General features: G+C 36.0%; 1 protein-coding gene across 1 annotated transcript in view; it reads left to right on the top strand.

The window, feature by feature from the left end:
- LMBRD1 (LMBR1 domain containing 1) overlaps positions 1-21,597 on the top strand; it is a 203,214-nt gene that overhangs the window by 51,048 nt on the left and 130,569 nt on the right. Inside the window, exon 6 of the mRNA XM_036767004.1 lies at positions 9,295-9,380. Coding sequence (XP_036622899.1) covers positions 9,295-9,380 — 86 coding nt within the window. The remainder of the gene's footprint in view (positions 1-9,294; positions 9,381-21,597) is intronic.

Raw genomic sequence — 21,597 nt, forward strand, 5'->3', positions numbered from 1 at the left:
TATACCTGTTAAAGTAGGCAAGCTGGTTATAGATCGGTGTCAGAGCCAAGAGAAATGTAGAAAATTTGAAGCCAAGATTGTAGACTTTATGAACTGGAAGGTACCTTACAGGCCATTGAGTCCAATTCCATAATTTTATGGATAAGGTTCCTGGGAAGTGTTTTATCTCGGGTGGGATATGAACCTGGGTGGTCTTTGATTTCAGATCCTGTGCTCTCTCCACTGCACCAAATCTGGAAAGGTCTGACATTGAGAATCTCAGTTGTGCTTCTTAGCTACCCATGTGACCTTGGGCAAGTTACTTTGCCTCTGTGGGCCCCAAATCTCACATCCATGTAACTTAAGGGAATGTGGTATTAAATCTGTAATCCCTTGTTAGCAGAGAGATTTAAGCTTAGTGTAAGAAAGTTCTTCCTGATCAACTAGAGCTTTCAGAAATGCTACCTCATGAGGCATCATTACATCATAGATTTAGAGCAGGAAGGGTTCATGGAAATAATTTAATCGACCCCTTATTTTAAAATTGAGGATTCTGAACTTTAGAGAGATTAAGTAATTTTTCCAAGGTTACTGAGGCCCAGAGAGTTTAAATGACTTGCCCAAGGTCACATAGTAAGTAGCAGAGTGTCAGTGAATCCAGACCCAGTGAACCCAGCTGTCTTAATTCATCATATAGTTTCTCATTGGAGGTATTCCACTATACGCTGGATAACCCACTAACTAGAAATGCTATAGAAGGATTTGTTTGTTATTTTGGACTTTATATATGATCTATTCTAACTCTTGAATTCCATAATTTTGTGGTCCTGTCTTAGATCCTGTCTTTTATGGTCAGTCTTTTTGAGTGTAAATACCGTGCTTTAAAGGACAGGGTTATTTCCTTTTGTTCCCTATAAGGTCTGGTACGTTGAATGCCCAAGAAAGGTTTATTCAGTGATTCATCTTTTTAAACTGTGTCTTCCATTTGTCTGACAGTAGCAGTTTGGAACAGTTAACTTTTGTCACACAAGTTTTCTCTAGCGTATTTGTATTTTTGTATTGTATTATATTATATTTTTTGTTAATTTCAAATCTGCCAAATAGCTCTGCTCAGCAGATTGAACAGTTTATTAAATTAGTGCAAGAGCAGCATCAGTTAATTCATTTTACTCCATTGTTGAGCATTCTTCTCTGACAGAGCTTTTGAAATGAAGATGTCTGTGTTAGTAAAGCACTGAGCTATATCAGTCAATATTCAGGGCATTGTATAAAAGGAAATCCAGAATATTGATGATTGATCAACAGGTGCTTTTTGCCAGGTGCTTATCAAAGTAGAAAACAAATAGACATAAAAATAAGTGTTTGGTACAAAATTAAGGGAAAAATCTTAATATTTCCATTTGTAATATTATGTAAAATATTGCAAATTTTGTTTAAAACTAATGGATTGTAGGTACTATATTCTAGGATGGCCCCTAAGGCTCTATCTATGTAAAGTGGAAAATAATGCAGATAGAGTCCTCTTGGTATTCCTATTGGGAAAATGGTATTCATACATTATAATTGAAAACTACACAGATTTTTTTTTAGAAATGAAATATGACAGTGTTATATTTTATTTGAGAAACAGTATGACATGAATAGAGAGTCTAACTTGGATCTAGGGAGATCTGGGTTCAAATTCCACCTCTCACATATTGGCTGTGTGGCCTTGGTCACGTTACTTTAGGTAACTGAGAATTTAAGTTGCAAAAAAAGTGCAGACTTGAACTGGTAAATTAAATTTTCTCCTCCAGTAGTTCCCTGTACTAATTAAATAATAGATCCAGGTCCTGCCCTACTTCCCCTCTCCCTGACGTGTTTACTTTGTTCTTTATATATATTCAGGTGACCACAAAACCAAAATGTTCCTACCATATTTTTAATATATATCATTTGATTTTGGAGAGTGAGAACAGTTAATATGATGAGGGGGTCAAGGATGACATTAAATAGTTTGTAGGGGAGGGAGCACAGGTCATGAGTCCTGACCAATCTTGTCTACTCATGTTGATGAAATATGGACTCTTAGGATTATAGATTTAGCTCTGGAAGGAACTAGAGACACCAGTTTTTCCATTTTACTGATTAAAAAATTGGGGCTAGGAAAAGTATTTTGTCAAAGTCACATAAGTAGTAAATAGTAAGCTAGAGTTTGAACTCAAGGCCTCTGACTCAAATCCAGCCTCCTTTTCTATGACACTACCCGTCTTTCTAGTATCTGCCTTGAGCATTATCTCATTCTGCCAGTTTGATCTGGGATTTTAAGACACAAAGACACATCCTCACACTCAGGTGATATAGCTAATAGTATTCAAGTGGATTTAGTGGACAGATGATATCGATATTAAAAACTATACAGATATTTTTCAAAAATGAAATATAGTATTGTGTTTATATATGTGCATATATGTATACTATACATGCACAAGTATTGTCTCTACCTCACTACTAGCTTAGGTCTTGATATAGGTTCTCCACAGATGTTTTCTTACTTGTTTCTTTGGTTTGTGATGTTACCTTTAATATCTATGTTATATATCCATTTGAAGCTTATCTAGTTATACAGTGTGAGATATTGAGCTCTCTAGTTTCTGCTAGATTGCTTTCTGTTTTCGTAGCAGTTTTTGAAGAGTGAATCTTTATCCCAAGAGTTGAGGTCTTTAGGTTTATCAAACACTATATCATTCAGTCAGATGGCATTAAATGCTTACTTGTACCAAACACTGTGCTGGAAATACGAATGCAAGTAGAAAGGAATTCTGTCCCTGCCTTGGGACTGAGACATGATTGGCCTGGACACCATTCTTAAGTAGAGTTTACAGAAGGAGCCATCCAGTCAGAGGGACAGCCACAGCAGGGAAGGGTACTTCCGATATGTGGATTTCAGGGTTTGAGTGAGGCTTCAGGATGAAGATTTGAGGCAGGGTGACGCTTCAGGATGATAGTAGAAGTCCGTGATGTAGCCTGTACTATGCTTCTCTGCTCATTTGCTTTTGTGTGTTTTGTAGCTAATCTGTTCCATTGATCAACCTCACTATTTTTTAAGTAGTACAATCATTTTAATGATTACTGCCTTGTAGAATACTTGAAACTGAGTAGTGCTAGGTTCCCTTCCTTCCCATTCTTTTTCAGTATTTCTCTTAAGATTTTTTACCTTTTGTGGTTCAAAAAGAATTTATTATTTTTCTAGCCCTTTAAAATAATCCTTTGGTACTTTGATATGTCACTGAAATAGTGAAGTAATTTAGGCAATATTGACATTAAAAAATAATGACAGCCTACTTATGGCATCTAATATCTCCAGTTATTTAGATCTATCTTTATTTCTATAGTGAGTATTTATTGTATTCATGTAGTTCCTGTGGACCTTAGTAGATAGACTTCATTTTTTTTACATTCTGTAGTTATTTTGATAGCAATTTCTTCAAAAAAAATTTTGATTTATCAATTAACAAGCTTATTTTTTTCTCCCTCATACCTGCCCTCATTGAAAAAAAGAAAAGAAAAAACAAAACCCTTGTGACAGATATATGTAGTTAAGAAAAATAAACACTTGCTGTGTTCAAAAATAGCTGTCTTTTTCCTCACTTTGAATCTGCCTCTCTGTCAGAAGGTGTGTTGCACCCTTCAATCAGCAGTTCCTTGGAATTATGGTTGATTATTGGTTGCAATGATCAGAATTCTTAAGTCTTTCAGACTTTTTTTTACAGTGTATTGTTATTTTTAATAATTGTTTTCACATTGCTCTAAATCAGTTCATACAAGGCTTCTCAGTTTTCTCTGAAACTGTCAGTTTCATCATTTTTATAAAACAATAGTATTCCGTTACATTTATATATCAGAAGTTGTTTAGTCATTCTTCAGTTGATACACATCTCCAGTTCCTTGTCACTACAAAAAGAACTGCTTAAGTAATGGTATTACTGGGTCAGAAGGCGTGCATAGTTTAGTAACTGTTTTTAAATCATAATACCAAATTGCTTTCCAGAATGGCCGAACTATTCATATTGCGTTAATGTACCTCTTTTCCACAACTACAACATTCATTATATCCCCTTTTTTGTCAACTTTGTCAATCTGTGGGTGTTAATGGAACCACAGAGTTGCTTTAATTTTCATTTCTATAGTGATTTGGAGCATTTTTTTTTAAACAAGGCTATTGATAACTTGGATTTTTTTCTTTTAAAAACTACTTACGTTCTTTGACCATTGTTGATAGGGGAATGGCTCTTATTCTCAAAATTTGAATGCTTTTCTTATGTGTTTTGGCAATGAGACCTTTATCAGAGAAACTTTCTGCAAAATTTTTCCCCCAGTTAATTATTTCCCTGCATTTGTTTGTGTAAAAACATTTAACTTATAAAATTATTTTATCTTCTGTAATCTTCTCTAGTCTTTGTTTGCTTATGATTTTTCTAAGGCTTTTTGACATCTGTTGGTATAATCATGTGATTTTTGTTCTGTTTCCTGATATTGGAACAACCTTGAATTACTGGTGTAATTACATCTCGGTATTAGTGTATAATGTTTTTAGGGTTTATTTGCTGGTATTTTATGAATAATTTTGTGTCAATGTTCATTAGGATTATTGATTTACAGTTTTCTTTCTCTGATTTATCTTTCCCTGGTGTGGGTATCATTACAATAATTGCATCTTTGAAAGAGTTTAGTAGTATCCCTTGGTTTCCTGTTTTCTCCAATAGTTTATGTAATATTGAAATTAACTTGTCTTTGACTGTTTGGTAGAAATTACATGTAAGTCCACATACACTGGGATTTTTTTTTTTCCTTTTGAGTTTGTGGGTTGCTCAGGTATTTTTTTTTAATTTCAGTTATTTAAGTTATCTACTTTTTGGTCCTATTTCTTGGTCATTTTAATATAATTTCTGAAACCAGTAGCTAGAGTTTCAGAGCATTTGTCCCAGGTAACAAACTCTACTTGGAAATTTTCAGGGTAATTCATAGTGATTCTATGGAATTTTACTTTGTGAGAGTTTATATTGATCCATGATGGGAACTGGAGCCTTTTGCAAATGTACTAGACTAGGATGAGCGGATCTAAGCATGCTTTAATATTAATATTTTATGTTAATATTTTTCAAAGTTAATCCAGCTATCAGTAGGCCTGATAAACACAGACATAGGAATTGATAAAATTCATTTAGTCCATTAATTTATTGGACTTTTCCGGTATTGTAGCTTGTCTATACTCCCTCCCTTGAGTGAAGTAGCCCAATTCATTTAGTCTGTGTTACTATGTTCTATGTAATACAGTGATGTCAGACTTAAAGTGCATGTGTGTTTTAAGTTTGTTACTCATTTATTTGTACCCCTAATATGAATATCTTTTTGTCTTCACAAAGATATGTTAATCTGTAATGTTTGCCTGTATGAAGGGCTTGCTGATAAAGAGATGATTCCTGTGCTTGGTGATTTTTTTTAATCTGTGAAAATAGATGGATTCCTAAGACATTTTCTTCTTGCTCATTTCCTTTTTTTCCATCTAAATCAAATGGACATTAAGAGAATCTAGTTGTTGGGGAGAACGTTGAGGAGAGTACTAAACTTGAGATCTAAGTTTGATTCTTATTTCTAATACTATGTTTGTTACCACATTTAACCTCTTTGAGTCTCTTTTCTTTATAAAGTAAATATGACTGCTCATATGTGTACGGTGCTTTAAGGTTTACTAAATGTGTTGTGCACCTCTCACCTCCAAGGTTATGAGGAAAGTAAACTATTTAGGAATCTTTAAAGTGCTAGTAAGTGTTCATTCTTGCTTTAGTTAATAATTCAAATACATATTGGAGATTTTTGGTGATCAGTGCTAGGAAAATGAGATTTTATTGCAACCTGAAAGGTGGAATGATTTTTATATATAGGAGATTATCATGTGACTCAAAAAATATATCTATATATGTCTCTCTCTCTCTCTCTACATATATATATATATATATATATGTATGTATACACACACACACATACATGTTTGTGTGTGTGTGTGTGTGTGTGATATAATACAGAATTTTGGGTCATTGTCAGAAAATGTTATCACATTCCAACTGAGGATACTAAAAAATCAAAATAGGTTAGCATCAAGAGGGAGCAACATTACCACGTTCAGATTGAAGATACTAAAAATCAAAATGGATTAAAATCAAGAGGGAAACTGAATTGTATAAATCTTTACATTTTTGCTATACTTGAAACCAGAAGAAGGAAGTTGCAACTAAATAGAAGAATGACTTCTTGGAGAGCCAAAGAAAGGTGTTGGTGAAGTTTGTTGTACGAATTATTACTTTAGAGGATGTTTGGTCAAGTATTGCAATACCACTGACAAATATTTGCAAAAAGACCACCATAAGAATAATTGCAACTTATGTGCTGACAGCAGATATTGAGGCTCACATAGAGAAATCTACAGAGAACTTGATAAGACCTCCAAATCAAATCATTATGCACATTCATACTTGGTGATGTTAGTGCAACAGTGGGCAGAGAGGAGCATGAATAGAAATATGGGAAAACATGCTTCTGGAAGAAGGAATAAGATAGGCTCAAAATATGTAGTTTACACAAAGTAAAGTAATTTCCATGAGGAGACCAAAATAGCCCAGTACCTTCATCAGCAAGCATCTGACTTTGCTAAATGGAGAGAGGTGTATGCCAAAGGTTTATGCCAGGTCAGAATATAAACTTGTTGATGAAATCTTGCTTCATAGTGATAGATGATCGCGATCAGTTATCTCATAAAGCAGAGAGAGAATAAAGTCAGTTTAGAGAAAGCTCGGCAAGATATCTAAGCCCGGGATTCTTAATCATCTTTTGTGTCATAGACACTTTTGTCAGCCTTAAGTCTATGGACCACTTCTCAGAATAATGTTTTATAATGCATAAAATAAAAACAATAGATTTACAAAGGAAAACAATTATACTGAAATAAAAATGTACATTTTTTTTCATTCAAGTTCACAAACCTCTGATGGTACCTGAACATTCAGGCTAAGCATTGGTGATCTAAGCAGGGTCATACCAAAGGTATTCAGGCATGAAAATAAAAGGAGGACTACAGATGGAAGAAAAAAAAAGGAAGAGATTTGCAAAAACCACATTAACAACTGTTTTCTTCATCAGCTGTTATCAGACTACCACACTTGAACCCTGACATTACAGTCCCAAATGTGCATATAGAGGAATTAAAAATGACACGAAAGATAGAAAAGGGAGCCAGATTTGATTTAGTGTATACAAAACAGATTTATGCTGAAGACCAGTGTGATTGTCAGGGTTTTGATATATTGGATGTACAGAATACTTGAAGGATGGGAACATATTAGAGGTGTGGGAAAAGTGGCAAACTTTAATATGTAAAAAAAGAAGTAATAGGGAGCATAAATAATTAAGAAATTTCTGAATTAAGGGTATCCTTGAGGAGACTATTAGGGAAGAAGAAGCAGGCTTTCACAAGTGAAATGTAACAATGGATCATATCTTTATCATTTCACATTTAACTGAAAGATGCAGAGAACAGAAGATCTCATTGTACTTCTTGTTGATTGACTTGTTGAGAGTGAAATACTCAATATACATAGTATCTACTGTTATGTAAATAAAAGCTCATAAAATTGAATGCTGAATGATGACTAATCTTAATTCCAGAGAAGAAATGAGGAAATACACTTTCCTCCTTTTGTTGAAGAAGTAGGAATTTGCCATGGGGTCTATATATGGAATGTTGCATATGCTGTCATAGGTGCTTTCTGTTCATTTGTTTTGCCTAACTTTGTGGGGGTGCAGGGGGATGGAGGAGAGTCATGAAAGACTCACATGGGGGAGGAAGGAATGGGATAACCTGAAATAATTGTGACATAAAAATAAAATGCAGAACCCCCCCCCACCCCAAAAAACCAACCCCAAAACAAACAAACCCTGAGAGCCTGGGGATCCTGATTTGGGAAAAAAAAAATCAAAAGCATAACTCCTTTAATTTTCCATTAATTTGCCAACATTTTCCTAACCTCCATTATATGTGGGAAATGCTTTCATTTGAGGGATCTTCTTTAGTGATAATCCACATATTTTGGTTTGGCCAACATGAAGCCTACACACTCTTCACCACAGGATTACTCTGAAACATATTGTAGTCGTAGATAAAAGAGAAAAGATTCGTCTTTTCACACATAGGTTCGTAAATCAGAAATCAGTGCCCTTAACATTTAATCTTATTAAATTTCATTTATGTGGCACATCATTCTAGCCTGCTGAGATCTTTTTGGATTTGGACTCGGTCATCCATAGTTTTAGCTATTCCATCAAGTTTTATACCATCTGTAAATTTTACAAAAGGGCATGTATGCTTTTAAATCATTGATTAAAAATGTGCAATAGCTCAGGACCAAGGACATTCTACTAGATATCTACAAGAGACCTGCCTTCAAGTTAAGTAAAAATAATTTTAAAAATTAAATTTGATGTATAGTGTATTAAAAGAAAAACTTTACACTTATTGATGACTATTTTCTGGATCTTTTTTATTCAAGTAGTGGCAGATCCACCCAACTGTATTATCATTCAGTCCTTTTGTGTTTCTTATTCATAAGCATAACATAAGAGTCATCGTAAAATACTTTCTGGATGGCAGAGGCCAAGTTTCTTGTGTATGTGGTGGTGGTGGTGGTGGTGGAGGGGAGCTTTAGAAGGAAGGTTGGTGTTGAGGAAATTGGTTAAAGCAGTTGCTGTGGAGAATGAGTTACTGCAAAGGACAGTAAGATTTGTTGGCACTGAGCTCAACTATCACTTTTTTTTCCCCTAATCTTAACTGGAGCACTATGACTTTCTTTTTCCTATGCACTTTCAGTATAGCCAAAAATGCTTCAGTATGAATTGAGGGGCTATCCTATAAATAGCTGCCATTTATACCATTTATTCCTTCATACTTTGGCAATTCATATAATTCTAGTGTTAAAAAGTATTTTAATAGATGAGAAATAGATTACATAAAAGCGTGAAATGTTAAAGGAGTACAAATTGACATAAATGTTAAATAAATTGAAGCAGAAAAGTTTTGACAGTATGCTAATTTTTTACATACTGAAGTTTATTAGAGAAAATTTTTCTTCTTTTGCCTTTATACTACAAATTGATTTTTTTTTGGGTGGGGCTTTTAGATCCATTTCTGATGGAAACAACCATTAGTGATATCTTTATTAATAATTATGTAATTAAGCCTTATACATTTAAATACATTAAGGTGTTTTTTTTTATTTCTTATAGTGCTTTTGTTCCTTTGAATGTTCCTAACAAAAATTCTACAGAGTGGGAAAAAGTGAAATTTCTGTTTGAAGAACTTGGAAGCAGTCGTAAGTATTCTCTTAAGGAATAGCATTAGCAAGAGCAATAGATCTATAACTATAACAGCCATAACTATATACATACACAAATATGTGTGTGTGTTTATACATATATATTATAGACATTGTACATGTTTTTTACAAATTATTAGAATGGGATGCAGCCTATTTTGTGGTTTATGATAACCACATTTATCTTATTACTCTGATATACTTATTAAATATTGTGTTTGCTTTATCAGAAAGAGCAGTGGCATGCAGAGGACCTTAATTGAAATCCCACTTTTATGTGTTATCTCTGTTACCTTATGCAAGTCACTTAACATCTCTGGGCCTCACTTTGCTGACCTAAAAAATGGGAGACTTGAACTGATTCTGTGATCCTTTTAACTCTAAATTTGTGGTCTTGCTTATTATTATTTACTATTCTCCTGAACTCTGTGGGGGCAGGGACTGTCTTGCTCAAACTTTTTATCTTCTTTCAGTGTCTAACATGGTACTCAGCATGTAGTAATTGATAAATATTTGTCGAACAATTTAAATTAGGGATGGGTGTGCTCTTTGTCATAGAAGATAGTTTAAATACTGAAACTGACTTCGAAGTATATTAAATATTAAAAGTGGCTATTGCACAAAAATGTGTATGGATGTTTTAACACATGAAAGATCCTTTTTAATAATCTTATAAACAATATAAACTTAATAGCTGTATATGTGACAACCTCTTTTTAATAGATACATTCTTTCTCTATTAATCAGCACTTCTATTGTTCCCTGATTTTAAAAAAAATGATTAATGTTTAGGGGTTTAGGTGTACGACTTCCTAATTTTCTCATTTGGTAAATTGTTGTCTGTTAATATCTTTCTACTATCAGTAAAAATAGAGATAGTGGCTGCCAGGCTTACTAATACAAACTGTCCTGAATATAGGCACCTGATTGTGTTTGGTGCAGAGTAAATTAGTAGTTTCTTTGGATTTGTTTTCTCTGTTAAGATATTTAGATACTGTTTAGAGTATTGGAAAAATTAGTGAGTTACAGTCTATTGCATACTTTTCTGAATTGGCCTAACTCTTAGCTTTTAATCTTAAACTAGTTAGTTATCTTTACTCTCCATTTCTCTACTCCATACATTTTTAGTGGCTGTCCCCTGCACCTGGAATTCTCTCCTTCATGTTCTCCATCTTCTGGCTCCCTGGGTTTCTTGAAGGCCCCTCTAAAATAGTACCTTCTACAAGAAGCCTTTCCTGATTCTCCTTAAGGCTAGCACCCTACCCTTTGAGCTAATTCCAGTTTATTCTGTCTAATATAATATTTGTACGCAGTTGTTTGCATATCATCTCCCCCATTTAACTGTGAGCTTCTTGAGAGTAGGGACTGTATTTTGTTTTTCTTTGTATCCCCAAAGCTTAAATATTGTACCTGGCACATAGTGGGCGCTTAGTAAATGTTAATTGACTTGACTTTTAGTGTAAATGCTGCAGCAGGGCCAACTAAATAAACAGTTATTTCATAACCTTGAGATAATACTTGTAAATCCCTTAACACAGTGCCTGGCACATAGTAGGCATTTAACAAAGGCTTTTTTTCTTCCCTTTGTGTATTGTGGTGCTTCCCATAACGTAATCTGTATAAGGATGTATTTATTTAGAATTTTTGCGTCTATAGGTGCTAGCCTTCCTTTGTGAATGTAAAGAAATTCACTTTGCTTACTAGAATGTGTATATTTGCACACGCCCATTCATATTTTGTTATATTAACTTTTCAAAAATTTATTTTAGACTTAAACACTAAAACTTTACACACTAAGAAAAGAAAAAGAAACATGTAAACTTAAATACACAATAGGAAAAGAAAAAAAGTTGTCATGTGCACAGCAGAACATAAGGATTCAAAATTTATAGCAATAAATTTCCATTTCAAGAAAGCCTATATAGGGGGTGGAGCCAAGATGGCTGCGTGAAAACAGCATCTTACAGGAGCTTTCTCACAAGTTCTGTCAGATTCCTATAAAAAAGTGAATCTGAGCAGATTTGAGAGAGCTAGAAACTGGGAGCAGTCTAAGTGAGGCAAATTTCCAAGCCAGGAGAGCTCAGAAGACTAACAGGACGAATCTGTAGGCTGAGAGAGTGCTCAGGCATGCTGAGCTGCTCCAGACAGCACCAAAGCAAAAGCAGCTGGGGAGGCCAGTGTGTGAGACAGGCTGAGAGAAAGCTGGGCGCCTGAAACTGTTGGAGATCCCCAGGCCTCCCAACACAGGACAGCAGTCCGTGGAAGTGATGAGAGGCAACAGCGTAATGCCACTGGCCTGTGAGACATCAAATCTTGGGGCTTGCAGCCAAAAGGTATGAAACGTGTCTTCTTGAACTTCCGGTAGACATAATGTCCAAGTAAACGGCTCGGATCCCTCCCCCCCACCCCGCCCCCCAAGAATTCCTCGGGAAAAAACACTGGAATAGAGGAGACATAAGTGGGGCTTCAGTGGCTGAGCAGTTGGAGTTCATGAGTCCCAGAGTCGCAGAGCCATCAGGGGTCAGCACCAGGAGCCCAGACCTACCCTTGTACCCTCCAGGGGAAGTGCCAGACACCAGCACAAACAAAAAACAGCTGAGACCATTCTGAAGAGCAACAGTGCTGGAGAGCAGCCCCAGGGGAAGAGGAGACTTCAGGCAGCCAGACCCCTCTCCCACACCTCAGGAAACTGAAGGCTATGATACACAAAGCCAGTTAACTAGACTCACAATCCCCAGAATAAGAAACCTGGAACAGAGAGCCCTGAGCCCCAAAAGCAGAAATTCATTGTAAAGCCAGGAAAAGCCTAACCAACATGAAGAAGAACACAAAAAAACTGAGGACCATTGATTCTTTTTTTAGTTTATTTAATTTATTTAATCTTTTTAGTTTTCAGCATTGATTTTCACAAGAGTTTGTATTACAAATTTTCTCCCCATTTCTACTCTTCTCCACACTCCAGGATGGCATGTATTCTGGTTGCCCCGTTCCACAGTCAGCCCTCCCTTCTGTCACCCCACTCCCCCCCATCCCCTTTTCCCTTACTTTCTTGTATGGCAAGATAAATTTCTATGCCTTTCATTGCCTGTATATCTTATTACTTAGTTGCATGCAAAAACTTTTTTTTTGAACATCTTCTTTTAAAACTTTGAGTTCCAAATTCTCTCCCCTCTTCCCTCCCCACCCACCCTCCCTAAGAAGGCAAGCAATTCAACATAGGCCACATGTGTATTACTATGTAAAACCCTTCCACAATACTGATGTTGTGAAAGACTAACTATATTTTGCTCCTTCCTATCCTATCCCCCTTTATTCAGTTTTCTCCCTTGACCCTGTCCCTTTCCAAAAGTGTTTCTTTTTGATTATCTCCTCCCCCTATCTGCCCTCCCTTCTATTGTCCCCCCTTTTTATCTTCTTCCTCCTTCTTTCCTGTGGGATAAGATACCCAATTGAGTGTGTATGTTATTCTCTCCTCAGGTCAAATCCAGTGAGAGCAAGATTGACTCATTCCCTCTCACCTACCCCCTCTTCCCTTTCTACAGAACTGCTTTTTCTTGCCACTTTTATGTGAGATAATTTACCCCATTCTATCTCTCCCTTTCTACCTCTCCCAATATATTCCTCTCTCATCCCTTAATTTCATTTTATTTTTTTTAGATATCATCCCTTCATATTCAACTCACCCTGTGCCCTCTGTCTATATATATATATTCCCTTCATCTACCCTAACACTGAGGTCTCATGAATCATACACATCATCTTTCCATGTAGGAATGTAAACAAAACAGTTAACCTTTAGTAAGTCCCTTGTGATTTCTCTTTCTTGTTTACCTTTTCATGCTTCTCTTGATTCTTGTGTTTGAAAGTCAAATTTTCTATTCAGCTCTGGTCTTTTCACTGAGAAAGCTTGAAAGTCCTTTATTTTATTGAAAGTCCATATTTTGCCTTGGAGCATGACACTCAGTTTTGCTGGGTAGGCGATTCTTGGTTTTAATCCTACCTCCATTGACCTCCCCCTTAATGTAGCAGCTGCTAGATCTTGTGTTATTCTGATTGTGTTTCCACAATGCTCAAATTGTTTCTTTCTGGCTGCTTTGTAGTATTTTCTCCTTGATCTGGGAGCTCTAGAATTTGGTGACAATATTCCTAGGAGTTTTCTTTTTGAGATCTTTTTGAGGAGGCGATCTGTGGATTCTTTCCATTTCTATTTTACCCTCTGGCTCTAGAATATCAGGGCAGTCCTCCTTGATAATTTCTTGAAAGATGATATCTAGGCTCTTTTTTTGATCATGGCTTTCAGGTAGTCCAATAATTTTCTAGGTCAGTGATTTTTCCAGTGAGATATTTCACATTGTCTTCCATTTTTTTCATTCCTTTGGTTCTGTTTTATAATATCTTGATCTCTAATAAAGTCACTAGCTTCCACTTGCTCCAGTCTAATTTTTAAGGTAGTATTTTCTTCAGTGGTCTTTTGGACCTCCTTTTCCATTTGGCTAATTCTGCCTTTCAAGGCATTCTTCTCCTCATTGGCTTTTTGGAGTTCTTTTGCCATTTGAGTTAGTCTATTTTTTAAGGTGTTATTTTCTTCAGTATTTTTTGTGTCTCCTTTAGCCAGTCATTGATTTGTTTTTCATGGTTTTCTTGCATCACTCTCATTTCTCTTCCCAATTTTTCCTCTACTTCTCTAACTTGCTTTTCCAAATCCTTTTTGAGCTCTTCCATGGCCTGAGACCAGTTCATGTTTTTCTTGGAGGCTTTTGATGTAGCCTCTTTGACTTTGTTGACCTCTTCTAGCTGTATGTTTTGGTCTTCTTTGTCACCAAAGAAAGATTCCAAAGTCTGAGTCTGAATCTGGGTCTGTTTTCACTGCCTGGCCTTGTTCCCAGCAACTTACTTGACCCTTGAGTTTTTCATCGGGGTATGACTGCTTGTAGAGAGTACTTTGTCCCAAGCTTGAGGGTCTGTGCCTTTGTTTTCAGAGCTATTTCTGCACAGCAAGCTCTGCCACACCAGCGTTGCTTGTCCCCCAAGAACCTCCAAAGTGGACCAGACTCAGATCTAAGCTGGCTCTGCACTCCTGCTCACATCTGTCACTTAATTTCTTCCACCAGGTACGCCTGGGAGTAGAAGCAACTGCAGCTGTGGTTCTGGAAGCAGCCTCAGAGCTGCACCAACTCCACAGTCCCCTGGGGCGGTGGCCGAGCTGCGAGCTCCTTTCACTCTGTTGTAGCTGTTCTACCCACTAACCTTCTCTGTTGTGATTGGTGTTTGTGGGTTGAAAAGTCTGGTAACTGCCACAGCTCACTCACTGATTCAGGGCGCTAGGGCCTGTTCCACCCATCTCCCTGTCTGGTTGGTCCCGGCACGGCTCATGCTGGGCTCTTCTCTGCTCCCAGTTCCCTGGGATAGACCTTACCCAGTGACCATCCAGGCTTTCCTGGACTGGAGCCCTGCTTCCCTCTGCTATTTCGTGGGTTCTGCAATTCTAGAGTTTGTTCAGAGCCATTTTTATGGGTTTTTGGAGGGATGTGGGGGGGAGCTCATGCAAGTCCCTGCTTTCTAGCTGCCATCTTGGCTCCTCCCCCGAGGACCATTGATTCTTTTTATGGAGACAGGCATGATCAAAATACCAATTTGGAAGAGGATAGCAATGACACTATAGCCACATCTGATACCTCAAAAGGGAATGGGAACTGGTCTCAAGCCCAAAAAGCATTACTGGACGAGCTAAAGGAGGATTTTAAAAACCAAATTAGGGAGGTAAAAGAAAAAATGGGAAAAAAAAAACCACTGACGAAATCAAGTCCTTTAAAAAATGAAATTGGTAAAATGGCTATGGAGATTCAGGATCTAAAGAGAGAAAATTTCACCCTGAGAGGTAAAATCAACCAATTGGAAAAAGAGACCCAAAAGCAAAATGAAGACAGAAACTCATTAAACATTAGAATTAAGCAAGTGGAAGCTAATGACTCCATGAGGCATCAAGAAGTAGTCAAACAAAATGTAAAGAATGAAAAAATAGAAAGAAATGTGAAGTATCTGATTGGAAAAACAACTGACCTGGAAGTTAGATCCAGGAGAGACAATTTTAGAATTATTGGTCTACTCAATATCCACGATGAAAAGAAGAGCCTTGACAGTGTCTTCGAAGAAATTATCAAAGACAACTGGCCAGAGGTCCTAGAACCAGAGGGTAAAATAGTCATTGAAAGAATCCACCGATCACCCCCTGAAAGAGAGCCCAAATTGGAAACACCAAGACATATTATAGCCAAATTTCAGAATTACAGAGTCAAGGAGAAAATACTGCAAACAGCCAAAAAGAAACGATTCAAATATCATGGAACTATAGTCAGGATCACGCAGGATCTCTCACCTTCTGTATTAAATGACAGGAGAAGTTGGAATATGATTTTGTGAAGGGCAAAGGAGCTGGGACTACAACCAAGAATCAAGACCCAGCAAAATTAAGTATAATTTTTCAGGCACGGAGATGGATATTCAATGAAATAAGGGAATTCCAAACCTTCCTGATGAAAACGCCAGAACTCAATGGAAAATTTGATCTCCAAATACAAAACTGAAGAGAGACATAAAAAGGTAAACTTTGGAAAAAAACCCCACAAACCTTATTAATCAATAAGGGCTAATTAGTTACATCTTTATATAGGATTATATCATCTTATGTATGTTACACACACACACACACACGCATATACGCACATACATATATATTTCAATCTTGAGAATAATACAGCTATTATGACAATTGAAAGGGGTACACATAGAATGTGAATGTCTATAAAATAACTGATGTAAGGATAAAAAACATAATTAAGAGACGTAAAGGGAGGGTTATGGAAGAAGAGGTGAAGAGGTAGTAGAAAAGGGTAAATTACATCAAATGAAGAGGCACAAATTCACATTATAGTAGAGTGAAAGAAGGGAGGGAGAAGAGCAGTATTTGAGCTTTACTGTCATTGGATCTGGTTCAAGAAGGGAATAATATACCCTGATAAGTATAGAAATCTAACTTGTCCTACAGGCAGTAGGAGGGAAAAGGGGTTAAAAAAGGGAGGGGGTTGGTCATAAGGGAGGGAAGAAGTAGCAAGTGGAAAACGGTAAGGTAAGGAAGGGGAATCAAGAGGGAGGGTAAACTGAAGAAGGCGGCGATCAAAACAAAACTTTGTTGAGGAGTGGAAGGGGAAAGGGAGAAATAAAGGCATAAACAGGGGGAAATAGGATGGAGAAAAAGACACAGATAGAAATCATAACTGTGAATGTGAATGGAATGAACTCTTCCATAAAACGGAAGCAGATAGTAGAATGGATTAAAAACCATAATCCTACAATATGCTGTTTACAAGAAACACATTTGAAACGGGGATACACACAGGATAAAGGTAAAAGGCTGGAATAAAAATATTGTGCTTCAGCTAAAGAAAAAAAGCAGGTATAGCAATCCTAATCTCAGACAAAGCAAAAGTAAGGATAGATTTAATTAAAAGAGATAAGGAAGGACACTACATCCTGCTAAAAGGCACGATAAACAATGAAGCAATAACATTGTTTAGCATATATGCACCAAGTGGTATGGCATGCTGATTCTTAGAGAAAAGGTTAAGGGAGTTACAGGAAGAAATAGATAGCAAAACCATAATAATGGGAGACCTCAACCTCCCCCTCTCTGAACTTGATAAATCTAACCTCAGAATAAATAAGAAAGAAGTTAAAGAGGTGAACAGAATTTTAGAAAAGGCAGATATGACAGACTTCTGGAGAAAACTGAATGAGGATAAAAAGGACTGTACTTTTTTCTCAGCAGTACATGGCACATACTCAAAAATTGACCACGTACTAGGGCATAAAAACCTCACTGTCCAGTGCAGAAAGGCAGAAGTAGTCAAAGCATACTTTTCAGATCATGATGCAATAAAAATTATTTGTAATAAATAACCATGGAAAAATGAGCTAAAAATTAACTGGAAACTAAATAATCTATTTCTAAAAATGAGTGGGCCAAAGAAGAAATCAAAGAAACAATAACTTCATTCAAGAGAATGACAATGATGAGACAACATGCCAAAACTTATGGGATGCAGCAAAAGCAGTTCTTAGGGGAAGTTTTATATCTCTAAATCCCTATGTGAATAAAATAGAGAAAAAGGAGATTAGTTAATTGGGCATGCAACTGAAAAAGCTAGAAAAGGAACAAATTGAAAATTCCCAATTAAATACCAAATTAGAGATACTGAAAATCAAAGGAGAGATTAATAAAATTGAAACCAAGAAAACTATTGAATTAATAAATAAAACAGAGAGCTGGTTTTATGAAAAATCAATGAAATTGATAAATCTTTGGTCAATCTATTTAAAAAAAAGAAGGAAGAAAATCAAATTACCAGTGTCAAAAATTAAAAAGGTGAATTCACCTCTAATGAAGAGGAAATCAAAACAATAATTAGGAATTATTTTGCCCAATTGTGTGCCCATAAATTTGACAACCTTAGGGATATGGATGAATATCTACAAAAACATAAACTGCCCAGGCTAACAGAAGAGGAAGTCAAATTTCTAAATAACCCCATCTCAGAAAAAGAAACTGAGCAAGCCATCAATGAATTCCATAGGAAAAAGTCTCCAGGGCCAGATGGTTTTACATGTGAATTTTTTCAAACGTTTAAAGAACAATTAATTCCTATACTTTATAGACTATTTGGAAAAATAGATGAAGAAGCGTACCAAATTCCTTCTATGACACAAATATGGTACTAATACCCAAACCAGGTACAATCAAAACAGAGAAAGAAAATTATAGACCAATTTCCCTAAGGAGTATTGATCCAAATATTTTAAATAAAATATTAGCAAAAAAGATTGCAGCAGCTCATAACGAGAATAATACTCTATGACCAGGTTTATTCTGGGAATGCAAGACTGGTTCAATATTAGGAAAACTATTGGCGTAATTGAACATATCAACAACAAAAGTGGCAGAAACCATATGATCATCTCAATAGATGCAGAAAAAGCCTTTGACAGAATACAACACCCATTCCTATTAAAAACACTACAAAGCATAGGAATAAATGGAGCCTTCCTTAAAATTATAAAAACATCTACCTAAAACCATCAACAAGCATTATTTGTAATGGGGATAAGCTAGATGCATTCCCAATAAGATTAGGGGTGAAGCAAGGATGTCCATTATCACTCCTGCTATTCAATTTGGTCCTAGAAATGTTAGCTGTAGCAATAAGAGGAGAAAAAGAAATTGAAGGAATTAGAATAGGCAAAGAAGAAACTAAATTATCACTTTTTGCAGGTGATATGATTTACTTAGAGAATCCTAGAGGATCAAGTAAAAAATTACTTGAAATAATAAACAACTTTAGCAAAGTTGCAGGATATAAAATAAACCCACATAAATCCTCGGCATTCCTATATATTACTAAGAAAGCCCAACAGGAAGAGATAGAGAAATTCCATTCAAAGTTACCATAGACACTATAAAATATTTGGGAGTCTCTCTGCAAAGACGGACCCAGGGACTATATGTATGTAATTATGAAACAGTTTTCACACGAATAAAGTCAGATCTAAATAAATGGAAAAACATCAGTTGCTCATGGTTATGGCTGAGCTAATATAAAAATAACAATTTTACCTAAATTAATCTATATTCAGTGCCATACCAATCAAACTATGAGCTGGATAAAATAATAACAAAATTAATCCGGAAGAACAAGAGGTCTAGAATATCTAGGGTATTAATGAAAAGAAATGCTGGCGAAGGTGGCCCAGCCATACAAGATATTAAACTGTACTATAAAGCAGCAGTCATCAAAACTACTTGGTACTGGCTAAGAAACAGAGTCGTAGATTGCTGGAATAGGATAGGTACACAAGATGGAGAAGTCAATGACTATAGCAATCTAGTCTTCAATAAACCCAAAGAATCCAGCTTCCGGGCTAAGAATTCACTATTTCACAAAAACTGCTGGGAAAATTGGGAAATGGCAGGGCAGAAACTGGGCATAGACCAATATCTTACAACCATATACCAAAATAAAGTCAAAATGGGTTCATTATTTAGGAATAAAGGCTGATACTCTAAGCAATTTGGGAGAGCAAGGAATAGTTTACCTATCAGATTTATGGAAAAAAAAAGAATTCATGACCCAACTAGAGATAGAGAGCATTACAAAATGCAGAATGGATAATTCTGATTATGTTAAATTGAAATGTTTTTGTATTAAAAAAAAAGCCAATGCCACAAAGATTAGGAGGGAAGCAGAAACTTGGGAGAAAATCTTTACAACCAGTGTCTCTGATAAAGGCCTCCTCTCTAAAATATATAGAGAACTGAGCCAAATTTATAGGAATATAAGTCATTCCCCAGTTGAGAAATGGTCAAAGGATATGAACAGATAGTTTTCAGAGGAATAAATTAAAGATATCTGTAGGCATGTGAAAAAATGCTCGAAATCCCTACTGATTAGAGAAATGCAAATTGAAACAACTCTTAGGTACCACATATCTCCTTTCAGATTCACTAAAATGACAAAAGAGGAAAATGATAAATGCTGTAGAGGATGTGGGAAGATTGGAACATTGTTGTATTGCTGTTGGAGTTGTGAACTGATTCAGCCATTCTGGAGAGCAATTTGGAACTACGCCCAAAGGGCTGTAAAAATGTTCATACCCTTTGACACAGCAATACCACTTCTAGGTTGTATCCCAAAGAGGTCACACAAGTTGTAAAAGGACCCATATGTCCAAAAATATTTATAGTGGCTCTTTTTGTAGTAGCTAAGAATTGGAAATCAAGGGGATGCCATCAATTGGGGAATGACTGAACAAGTTGTGGTATATGAAGGTAATGGAATACTATTGTGCTATAAGAAATGGGGATGATAGGAACTTAAACCTGGAAAAACCTACACAATATAATGCTGAGTGAGCAGAGCAGAACCAGGAGGACATTATACACAACCACAGATACGTAGATTCTGTGAGGACTAACCCTGATAGACTTTGCTCTTCTTAGCAACACAAGGTTCAAAGACAACTCCAAAGGACTCAAGATGGAGAATGCTATCTACATCCAGAGAAACTACCCAATTACTAATAACAATCTTAGGCATGTGTCTAATGTTTCACATTTCCTCATATAAAAAGTAAATATTCTGTCCTTATTGAGTCCCTTGTAATTAGTCTTTAGTATACACCTTGTATTTTTGGCTCTTGTATGTATTATCAATAAATGGGTCTATGGCTTCCTCTGTTTATGCCAAAGACCCTGAACAAAAGGATAGTTCCCCTTTTAAAGGTTTTAGGGAATACAGAAAACAGAATAGAACAAGTTAGATGACATCATGGGATTAAGGGCAACATGACTGGTTACAGAGCTGAAGTGCAGGGAACAACATGATTGGCTGGAAGTTTGGTAATGGGAACTAGCAACAGTGACCCCCCCTTCTTCTTTCATGAGTCTAAGAATTACTCATTGTTTGAGTCTAGGTGGCCTAGACTTTTAGACAGCAAATGAGGCATGTTTGAAGGAAAACTTGGTGAAGTAGAGATAGCCAGCCCTCCTCCATTGCTTTCACATACATTGCCCAATGGTATCAAAATTCCCTGAGGCAAGAACAGATCAGTGATTAGCAGGAAAACTGAATTCTAAAATTAATCCATTATAGGTCAGCTGAATTCTGAACTAAATTCAAAGATAAAGAACCAGGACTCAAGCATTTATATGACAAAAGCAGTTATAGGACAGATTAATTGCATATGATCAGTAAGAAAATGATATAGGAACAAACTTAATCTTCTCATCATAATTAAATTCTCAAAGGAAAATACCCCAGGATCATGTAGCTTTACACTTAAATTTTACTGAACATTTAAAGAAAAATTAATTATAAGAACAATTAATTTTTGATATGTAAACCATGGAGAATCAAAACAGAAAGCTGTGAAATAATATTCCTAATAAATACTGATTGATGAATAAATTTTAAATAAAATTTTATCAAGGAGTCTGCAGCAGCATATCACAAAGATTATACAATATGACCATGCTGGATGTATGCCAGCAATCTAGACTGGTTCAATATTGGAAAAATTAGAAACCATATCAATAATAAAAATCATATAATTATATAAACAGATTCGGGAAAAGCTTTTGAGGAGACGCAATATCCATTTCTTT

This window comes from Trichosurus vulpecula, chromosome 7 (genome assembly GCF_011100635.1).
Source record: "Trichosurus vulpecula isolate mTriVul1 chromosome 7, mTriVul1.pri, whole genome shotgun sequence".
NCBI lineage: Eukaryota > Metazoa > Chordata > Mammalia > Diprotodontia > Phalangeridae > Trichosurus > Trichosurus vulpecula.